Source organism: Perca flavescens, chromosome 18 (assembly GCF_004354835.1).
Source record: "Perca flavescens isolate YP-PL-M2 chromosome 18, PFLA_1.0, whole genome shotgun sequence".
NCBI classification, from domain to species: domain Eukaryota; kingdom Metazoa; phylum Chordata; class Actinopteri; order Perciformes; family Percidae; genus Perca; species Perca flavescens.
In genome coordinates this window covers 32,347,467-32,358,174 of record NC_041348.1, presented here as the reverse complement: position 1 = coordinate 32,358,174, position 10,708 = coordinate 32,347,467, and the positions used below count along the sequence as shown (strand labels likewise).

At 43.5% G+C, this 10,708-nt stretch overlaps 1 protein-coding gene across 1 annotated transcript; it reads left to right on the top strand.

The window, feature by feature from the left end:
• Window positions 1-2,697: 2,697 nt before the first annotated feature.
• Window positions 2,698-3,550, top strand: LOC114572810 (claudin-20-like). The gene has a single exon (XM_028604588.1). It carries the CDS (start codon window positions 2,698-2,700, stop codon window positions 3,526-3,528), a length of 831 nt encoding a protein of 276 aa, XP_028460389.1. The 3' UTR covers window positions 3,529-3,550.
• The last annotated feature ends 7,158 nt before the right edge of the window (window positions 3,551-10,708 follow it).

Below are 10,708 nucleotides of genomic sequence, written 5' to 3'. Positions count from 1 at the left end.
AATCCAACGAGGTTTATTCACCATGTATTGTGTAACACTATTAGTGGTAATAAGTTGGTGTCTACAGGCGTGTTTACAGTGCTGGTGGTAGTGGGAATAAGGGTCAACAGTCACACAAAAAAAAGGCGACAAAAACATTGAAAGTGTCAAAAAATGGGACAAAAATGTCTGAAAAAATGTCAAAAATAGGGACAAAAAATGTCAGAACAATTGTTAAAAAAGGGACCAAAATGTCAGAAAAGATGTCAAAAAAAGGGACAAAAATGTCAGAAAAAATGTCAAAAATAGGGACAAAAATTTTCGAAAAAGTGTCAAAATCACCGAAAACAAGCGTCACAAAAGTGCTAATTTTCTATAGAGGACAACGAGTGCACGGTCGTTGTGAGAAGACAACACAAGAGTTAATGTGTGCACAAGCCGACCATTTAATGCCTAAATATAAAAATCAACGTTCCCAAACGGAGATTTAGGACCCAAGATAAATCTTGGATAAAAAAAATGGATTTCGTTTTTATGACTTTTTATTAAATGCTGCAGTTTTTCTTATAAAAGTAAAACATTTTTTTACCTCTTCAGGCCTTTAAAATGCTACAGCTGAAACAATGTGTGTATCACAAGTTCATATTGCTTCTTTTTAAAGGGTCCAAAATCCAAAAGCGTTGGCAACAACACCCAGTTGTATCCACAGTACCAAACTCCCATTAGAAATCTGCCCGTTTTAAAGCTGCAGTAATTGCTGGTTTGGCGAACAACATGACCTCATCGCTCCAAATCTCCGGTGGGAAACAGAGTCGTCTTTATTGTGTTTTTATTTGTTATGAGTTCTTATCAACAACACACAACATTAATTAAGCGGTGTTGATGGTTGAAAGGACACACACAGGGCACTTAAATGTGGTGTTTTCCCACAGGGAGTCTGGTTGGTGAAACTGTGTGTTTATCGTTTCCAGTTTTGTGGAAGCCGCTCGTGTCCGTGCAGGTTTTGAGGCTGATAAGACGCAGACCGGAGGATTATGGTAATAACAGGCTGCCACTGACTGACTGACTGGCTGACTGGCTGATTGCTGGAGTCCCACTGCAGCCCGCCCGCCCACCCGTTCAGGCTGCAGACGCTTATCAGTGTGTTGCAGTGGGCCATTCTTCACACAGCTTACGTGACGGGCGACACCTTGACTCACACTGCAGCTGGACAAAGAACACCTCAGCGGGTTTTATCTCCAAACCAGGACGGAAAAATAAAGCCGACCCAATGGTGCATGGTTTATGTTTTAAAAGCACAAACGACTGACTGTCAGTCGTCTGAAATGTGGCCATTTTTCCAGAGCGAGAGGGGCTCTGACTAGGGCAGATATTATCAGAAAATAATCAGTAATGAGCTTCTACCTTCACGCTCAGCGTCATCTTCAAGAGGTTGTACTGCGACGCTCGTAAAACTCTTCCCCGTTGTTATCTCTTTCAAGCAAAAGGACGAAAACCAAATCTAACCGGCGCCACCCATAGACACCAATCAAAGGCAATCATTTTCAGGTGAACGGATGCTTTTTGTTTGGCGGAAAGGCGACAAAGGGAGCCATTTCTGCGGCGTTTTGTACTCTGCCATCAACTCATCAGATAAGAACGCTGCTTTGCGGCTCCTTTCGGCAGAGCCGGTGACCTTCACGTTACCGAAACCAAACCTGAAAAGCAGACTTGGGTCAGTTTTTTTGTTCGTATGAATGTTTTCTGCCATTCAGACGCTTTGGTGCATCTTTTCCAGGATGCAGAATGGGATGAAACTGTATGTAACAGTTGCCAAGGATACAGCAGCAGGCAGCAGGGGGTAGTTCGAGACGATTAACCCACACGCCCGCCCCGTGTTTTCATTTCGTTCCCACTGGCTTCTCTTTGCTTCGTCCTCAGGAGTCACTTCAGGAGACGCAACACAGGTAAGAATCAAGCTTCCAGGCTACTTCGCTCTCTTCATCTCTCCTCTTGTTGCAGATGGCTGACTCTTATCAGGACATCACGGTTAAATACCCAAATAACTTCACTCTCAACAGAGCTTTTTAGGTTGTCCTCTGTGCTGAATAGGGCTGTAACTAACAGTTGTTTTCATTGTCAGTTAATGTGTTGATTATTTTCTTGATTCACCGATCACTTGTTTGGTCTATAACGTGTCAGAAAAGGGGGATTTCTTTTGTCCCAAAGCCCAAGATAAACGTCCTTAAATGTCTTGTTTTGTCCACGACTCAAAGATATTCAGTTTACTGTCACGGAGGAGAGAAGAAACGAGAAAATATTCACATTTAAGAAGCTGATTATCACAGCTTAAAATTACTCAAATTGATTCGTCTTTGCAGCTCTTTAAGTGCCGAATGTTTTCCTGCAGTGAAAAACAACCTCAGTGAGGGGTAAACCCGAGGGACTGCAGCTTTAAATGGACATAATTGAGTGTCAATGATCACCACATCAGCTGCAGAGTAACTGATGCAGGCAATCAGCGAGCTCGCACATCAAGAAAAGAAATAAAAAACGCATGCCCATCCCCGTCCCCATCAGCAGCCTCAGCTGTGCGTCCGACACGCTCCCACGCTCACTCCAATTCTCATTCCTCCTCTGGTTGCAGCCCGCTGGAGCCTGCGCTGAGGAGTTATCTGCTGTCAGGAACCTGCCGGGGGTGACGCCAGCGCCGGCCTGGGCCCTGGAGGGTGCTGAGCCATGCTGTCGGCAGCCGTTCAGATCCTGGCGTTCGCCCTGGCGCTGCTGGGCGTGCTCGGCGCCACCGTGGCCACTCTGCTTCCCAACTGGAAGGTGAGCGTGGACGCGTGGTCCCACTTCATGACTCCCATCTCGCAGATGCAGGGGCTGTGGATGGACTGCGTGTGGTACAGCTCCGGCGTCTTCAGCTGCACCATGAAGAACTCGGTGCTGTCGTTGCCGGCGCATCTGCAGACCATGCGAGCCGCCATGGTTCTGTCCTGCATGGTGGCGTCGTTTGGACTCTGCCTGGCCTCCCTGGGGCTTAAATGCACGCGCTGGGGGGGCAGCCACCGAGCGAAGGGACACACGGCCATTGCCGCCGGGGGTTGCTTTGTCCTGGCCAGCTTCCTGTGCCTGGTTCCGGCGTCGTGGTTCACCAACGAAGTCATCACCGTGTTTCTGGCGACAGACCTGCCGGAGAGCAGCAAATATCAACCGGGAGGAGCTCTGTGCGTGACGTTCATCTCGGCCGGCTTCCTCCTGGCTGGAGGGGTGATTTTTTGCTTGTCGTGTCCGGGGAAAAGATCCGGGCGCCCGGACTACCCTCCCTCCTACGATCACCCCGACAGGTTCGTCGTGCTGCGACACGATCAGCGGAGGAGAGAGCCGGAGCAGACGGACAACGTGCAGCCGAAAAACCGGCACAACAAGACGGTTCAGCTGCAGATGGACAACGTGAAGACGCAGACTCCTCCTCAGGAGAAAGCTGAGCACAAGGCTTACTCGTCTCCCTCCAAACTCCCTCCGAAAGACATCAAGGACAGCTACAGCCTCCAGGAGTATGTTTAAACCTCGCAGCGCAGCAGGGGAAGTGTGGAGTTTTCAGCTGAGGAGCTGTGGCTTTCTGGCTCATAGTCAGGAGGGGAGGTGGGAGGTGGGCTGGGGGAGGGAATAATTACCAAATGTTGGAAAGGACAGATTGTGGCTTCAGCCGAATGTCGGCAAAAAAAAAGCAGAGAACACAAAGCTCTGTTTGGACAAGAGAAGCTTAAAATAAACTGCACAGGCACCAAAACACGGTAAAATCCTTTAAAAACTGCCGCAGCTTTCTCATACCAAAGGTCTGAACCTGCTGATTGTTACAAAAGAAAAAGGAAAGCCATCGTTTTGCAGCTGTAGATGCTGTCTGCCTTCTCAAACTGGGCCGGTCCAAAGCTTTCTGAAAAAAAAAAAACATAGTTACATTTAAATAATATATGTTTTGTAGAGATTTTATATATATATATATATATATATATATATATATATATATATATATATATATATATAAAGTACAAAAAAACACATCTATTTTAACTTTAAGACACTTTATGATTGTGTTGTATTGCTCTAAAGATAATTGTTTTTGGTCATTTTTAGGCCTTTATTTCCACAGGACAGATGTAGACGAGAGAGAGAGAGAGAGAGAGAGAGAATGACATGCAGCAAAGGGCCACAAGTTGGAGTCAAACCCACAGCTGCGTCGAGGAGTACACCTCTCTATATGTGCGCCTGCTCTACCAACTGAGCTAACCCAGCCACGTGTTATAGCGCTCTGAAAACTCTCCGTTTCGGTGCGACAGAGGGAAAATATTTCAGTCGACCGAAATTTGCGTTCTAATTTGTTCCGATTCCTACAGGTTGTGCAGAAATGATTTCGGTACCCAACCCTAGTGATGAAGTCCCTTCTGTCATGTCTGCTTTGGGCCGGCTCTGAACTCAGTGCATGCTGTCGGTGCTTTAGATGCTTACAGCTTAGATTTCGTGGAAGCTGCTGCCGTAGAAACTGTGCCTGAAGCAATAAAAACATTTTCACAATGGAGTCCAAGATTAAGGCTACAGCTACACTGCTACGTTAACATTTTCAGCTGCGTTTTACACAAGAGTTTTAGCTCCAGTAGCAGAACTAATCTCCGTCCACACTAACACATCTGACAACACACATCACATGACCGTTCACACACACTGGGCATGTGCGTGCCGGTGTAAACAGGAAGTAGATTATCTGACGTTACTCTGCGGTTAAAAAACGTGGATGTAGAAGTCGAAAACACAGAAAATACTTTAGAGAAAGAAAAGTAAGAGCAGAGATTTTTTAGCTTGGAGCGACGACAAAGTGGAACTGTTACTAAAAGGTCTGTAAGGCTCTATGGTGTTTTAAGCCCCCAACATTGACTTCAAGGCAACTAACCCTAACCCTAACCACTGCCTAACCCTAACCCTTGCCTAATCCTAGTGCATTCCAGGCAGCGCTGCCTGGAAGACTATGTTGGGGGCTTAAAACACCAACCACTGTCTGTAAGTTACCTAACCGATAAGACTGACTGACTGAAAATGTAACCCCCAGACTACAAAGCAACCCCAGAGTCTTAGAACCAGTGGTGTAGTCTAATGTACTGTAGTGGGTATACTGTACTATATATATATATATATATATATATATATATATATATATATATATATATGGGAGAGGGGGGGCATATCATTGTGGGGGGTCTGGGTGTCCTCCCCCAGGGAAGTATTGAGCATCAACGACTTAATTTCCTGTATTTAGATACACTTTTCTGCACCAATTTACGGTGGAAATACCAATATTAAGCCTATGTGAATAAGAAAAACACAGATGACAATTCAAAATATATCAAAAATATAATGGACAGTATGTTGTTGCGTGTCATTAGGCATTTTTAAGTGGGTATATGGAAATCCAGGAGCTTTCTTAGTTGGTATACTGCGTATACCTGTGTATCACGTAGACTACACCACTGTGCAGAACCAAAACGGAGGCAGCAGTGTTTCCAAATGTTAAAGTTTTAGGGAAAATTTTTTTCCACTGAAAATTTGACCCTATGTTCTCGCATTTCTGGGACATTTTCAAAATTAGGTCTTGTGTTCCCACATTTCCCTTCAATTTAGGCCCTATCCTCCAACAACATTTGTTAGGGTTAGGGGGATAAAATCTGGTGCAAATTTATGAAAAAGGAAATAGGGGAATATAGGGCCTAATTTTGGAAAAAAAATCTTAGAAATGTGGGAACATAGGGCTTAATTTTCAACGAAAAAAACATTCTTAGAAATATGTGAACATAGGGCTGTGGGAACATAGGGCTATGGGATGCACGCTCCCTGGGAAAACGCTGCAGTAATACAAGCGTGAGGTGTAAACGTAGCAGAAGATATTTCCTTTTAAACCCAAAACGTAGCGGTGTAGATGTCACCAAAAATGAGTCCAGATCCAAAGCGTCAAAGTCAAAGTGACGTCCACTCCATCTTTTCCCAGCGGTTGAGGGGGAGGCGAGAGGTGCAGCGCAGCGTGGAGAGAGGTAATGATGCTCTTTGCTTTCCCATTATCCTCTCACCACGGTTGGATGCACACTGCACACACACCCCTCCACCACCCTCCTTCAGCTGTATGAAAAGGACAGCCAGTCATTTGCAGGATGTAACTTACAGCCTAATGGAGAAGGGACAGTCCACAGTACTGGTGGGCGTTCGTCCTCTATAACCTGAGGTGAGCTGTCAATCTAACCTGCCAATGCTTCTTGGGAATAAAAAAAAACTGCTCAGCTATACGCCCACACTGCCTCTCAGGAAAAGCTTCAAACCTGCAACAAAAAAAAAACGATTCAGAAGAGAAAATGGAGTTGATTCGTCAGCGCTGCAGCAACATTTCACTGTCGAACTTGACAGTGATGCATTAATGTAGGAAACAGACGCATGCAGCTAGAAAACAAATAGATAACTCAAAGCTTGGCACAAGAACAAAAAAAGGCATCAACAGAATACTTTCTGTATTCTGTATTCCCTCTGTGGGCCCAATGTTCCCACATTTCTAAGATTTATTTTTCGCTGAAAATTAGACCCTATGTTCCAACAGGGTTAGGGTTAGGGGATAATAGGTTGGGTGTAATTGGCTACCAAATTGGGAGAAAGGGGGATAAAATGTGGGAACATAGGGCCTAATTTTGAAAAACATTATTAGAAATGTGGGAGCATAGGGCCTAATTTTGAAAAACATTCTTAGAAATGTGGGAACATAGGCATGGTCCCAGCACAAGAAAGGCATCAACAGAATACTTTATGTATTCTGTTATTCTCTCTGTGGTGTCAGCCCTATGTTCCCACAGGGTTAGGGTTAGTAGGGTTAGGGGACAATATGTTGGGTGTAATTGGCTACCAAATTGGGAGAAAGGGGAATAAAATCTGATACAAATTTATGAAAAAGGAAATGTGGGAACATAGGGCCTAATTTTGGAAAAAGTTCTTAGAAATGTGGGAACATAGGGCCTAATTTTGAAAGAAATCTTAAAAATGTGGGACCATAGGGCTGTGGGAACATAGGGCTGTGGGACCATAGGGCTGTGGGAACATAGGCAAGCTTCCCTCTCTGTTGCTGTTTTTGTTGCTTCTGGACTCAAATCTTAGCCCAACAGTTTTTTGGTAGATGGACAACAGGACACTTAAAACACTTTCTGAAAATGAATGTCACACCATCTCCCGTCCCAAAGTCGGAGCACTTGAATGTTTTATTAAACGTACAACGGCTTAGTCTGAGCAATATTTTATAAACTCCAGGTCTGTAACAGTATTTATCTACTGGTCATACATTTAGATTTCGGTTCATTTTCGGTTTTTCCAAGGGGCTTTGTCAACCGGTTATCATTCACCTGCAGTTGCTGATTTATCATTTTGGAAAAAAATTCTTAAAACTCCTCATAAAACCAGCTGAGGAGACTCTGGATTCATGCTTTAGATAAAGAATGATCACTGTGTTTTTATCTGTTAAAAAAATAAAACAGGTCTGATCTGAAACTTTCACTGGGCTCCTGATTTTCTTTTTTAAGTTAAACACAATGTATTTTTTAGAAGTTTTAGCAGTTGATGCCTCTAATAGGAGACTTTAAATAATACAACCCAAATGCACAACACAACCAGGAGCAGATGCAGGTGTAGAATTTATTATGGCGCGTTCCAGGCAACCCGTAACTCGTGTTTTCACAACCCTCTTCCCGTGAAAGTGCCCTGGCACGGCAGTCAAACCCGTAAATAACTCCCCGTGAACTGGTACCAGATGGTTGTACTCCCAGTTACAGTTTTTGACGTCACACACACATAAACAACAATGGCGATCCCTGTTGATGCTGTACAGACGCCAGTGATTAACGGTGAGAAATAGAAATAAATAGACATAAACAGGCAACGTAAAGTAACTCTGCACATTGTAATCAAAACAATACACATCTGATTGTGTACTACTACAGGATATGTTTGTTAAATGAAATCGCTAGTATCAGCTAGCGCTAGTGAACGTCAATGTTATGTAGCTACCTGAACCCTGCCAACGGCACAATGTTTAGTTAACCAGCTTTGATGGTGTTCCAAATGTCATTATTTTCATCATCAGACGCACAAATCTGTTGCACATAAATGTAACTAAACCGACTTTCACTCAATCACAGTTTATCTGGATGATGACATGCTGGAACGCTACCAAGTCATGAGTCGCGACTTGGAGTCACTTACAGGCTAAAAATTGTGTCTGGAACACAGCATCAAAACAGAAAATCCAGGCTTACGTGTAGATGACGAACAAGAAACCAAACGAGAGCGGAAATCTAAATAAAGACCTTCTTGAAATCTCCTTGGACCTCACCCAAGGAGCCTGCAGAAGCAAAACCTGAAGTGCAATGGCAGTGAGGCAATCGTAAGGAAAAATAATGTGCCATGAGCTACAAGATCTGTTGTAAATTGCAATTGCAAATGACCATTTACATTTATTGAGCTATAGGCCAAAATGTGTCTACCTTGATCAGAGCGCCCCCTAATTGCTGATCTTCACCCAATTTGGTACAGAGCCTCGGAGTGGCATGTCAAACAATGATCTCAAGTTTCTCGTTGATAGCATTTACTTTGACCAATATATGATAAAGTTTGTGTTTGGTAGCTAGCTACAAAATTTTGTTTGTTCCTAATTTACGCATATATCAACGTAGCAAAATTCTTATTATAACTTTTGGTCAGGTAGGTTTGGAGATGCTTTTGACTGAAAGTACTGCCAAACAACAACTCTTTCTGCTCACCAGATCCATGTGCACTTCCTCACAGCCTAGTGCTCACTAGATTCATGTCCACTTCCTCACAGCCTACTGCTCACCAGATCCATGTCCACTTCCTCACAGCCTACTGCTCACCAGATTCATGTCCACTTCCTCACAGCCTACTGCTCACCAGATCCATGTCCACTTCCTCACAGCCTACTGCTCACCAGATCCATGACTCTTCCTCACAGCCTACTGCTCACCAGATCCATGACTCTTCCTCACAGCCTGATGGTCACCAGATCCATGTCCACTCTCTCACAGCCTACTGCTCACCAGAAACATGTCCACTTTCTCACAGCCTACTGCTCACCAGATCCATGTCCACTTCCTCACAGCCTGCTGCATTGAACGCTCCACCTACGTAAACACCTTCCCGTAATCAACGGCGCCGTCATTACGGTGACCAGCGTAGCGCGCCGTAGTGCGTAGGGTTCGGTTTGCTGGGAAAAAATTCTAAGGTTCAGCAGAAACCAGAACCCCGTAAAAAAGCCCAATATTCAGCCGGATCTGTGTGTAGTTTGTGTTTTGCTTGTCTAATTCTCTTCAGGTGGGTGCTGTGCTGGTGATGTCACTCCCGCAGCTGAAGATGATCAGCTGCTTTTGGTAAAGATTTCTTTAAGTTGTTTGTTTTACAACAAATTACTTGATTTATCTTTGATACGTTTTTGCCTTTCCCTGAATCTTCCCCTGGTTTATTTATATGTTCTGTCCTATAGCTTCTCCTAGACATGAAGGATGTAACAGCCTGCGATGAGACTGATTTAACTTTTGGAGAAGGACAACTCGACGTCCCACAGCGGTGCCCAGTCATCTAACTGGTGAGTAATCAGACTTGGTGTGTTTCCATTTTTTTTCACTGAAAATTAGGCCCTATGTTCCCATATTTCTAGGACATTTTCAAAATTAGGTCTTGTGTTCCTTTCCATTGCCCTTCAATTTAGGCCCTATCCTCCCACAACATATTTTAAGGGTTAGGGGAATGAAATCTGATACAAATTTATGAAAAAGGAAATGTGGGAACATAGGGCCTAATTTTGAAAAAAATGTTTTTGGAAATGTGGGAACATAGGGACTAATTTTGAAAAAAAAAATTAAATGTGGGAACATAGGGTCTAATTTTGAAAAAAAAATCTTAGAAATGTGGGAACAAAGGGCCTAATTTTGAAAAAAAAATCTTAGAAATGTGGGAACAAAGGGCCTGATTTTGAAAAAAATCTTAGAAATGTGGGAACATAGGGCCTAATTTTGAAAAAAATCTTAGAAATGTGGGAACATAGGGCCTAATTTTGAAAAAGAAATCTTAGAAATGTGGGAACAAAGGGCCTAATTTTGAAAAAAATCTTAGAAATGTGGGAACAAAGGGCCTGATTTTGAAAAAAATCTTAGAAATGTGGGAACATAGGGCCTAATTTTGAAAAAAATCTTAGAAATGTGGGAACATAGGGCCTAATTTTGAAAAAAAAATATTAGAAATGTGGGAACAAAGGGCCTAATTTTGAAAAAAATCTTAGAAATGTGGGAACATAGGGCCTAATTTTGAAAAAAGTCGTAGAAATGTGGGAACATGGGGCATGCTCCCAACTGCACGGGAGTTTGTAAAACAGCTGACAGTTTCCTCAGTCCCTCTGTCCCTCTGTCTCTTTCTCTCTTTCTCCGGAAATGAAGCACTTAGGGGGTTAAAAAAAAACAGGATGTCACACAAATGGGCTGTTTCAATGACACTCCCCCTCCGCTGCACAACCCTGCAGTGAATCACCAGATCCTCTTTTGCTGGTGTGAACGTGCCCAAACAATGTCAGGTGTTTTAACTCCCTCGCCAAAAGTAAACATTTATCATGTAAATGTCTCATTAGAGCTACATGTTTAGCAAACAGTAACCTGTTGAACAC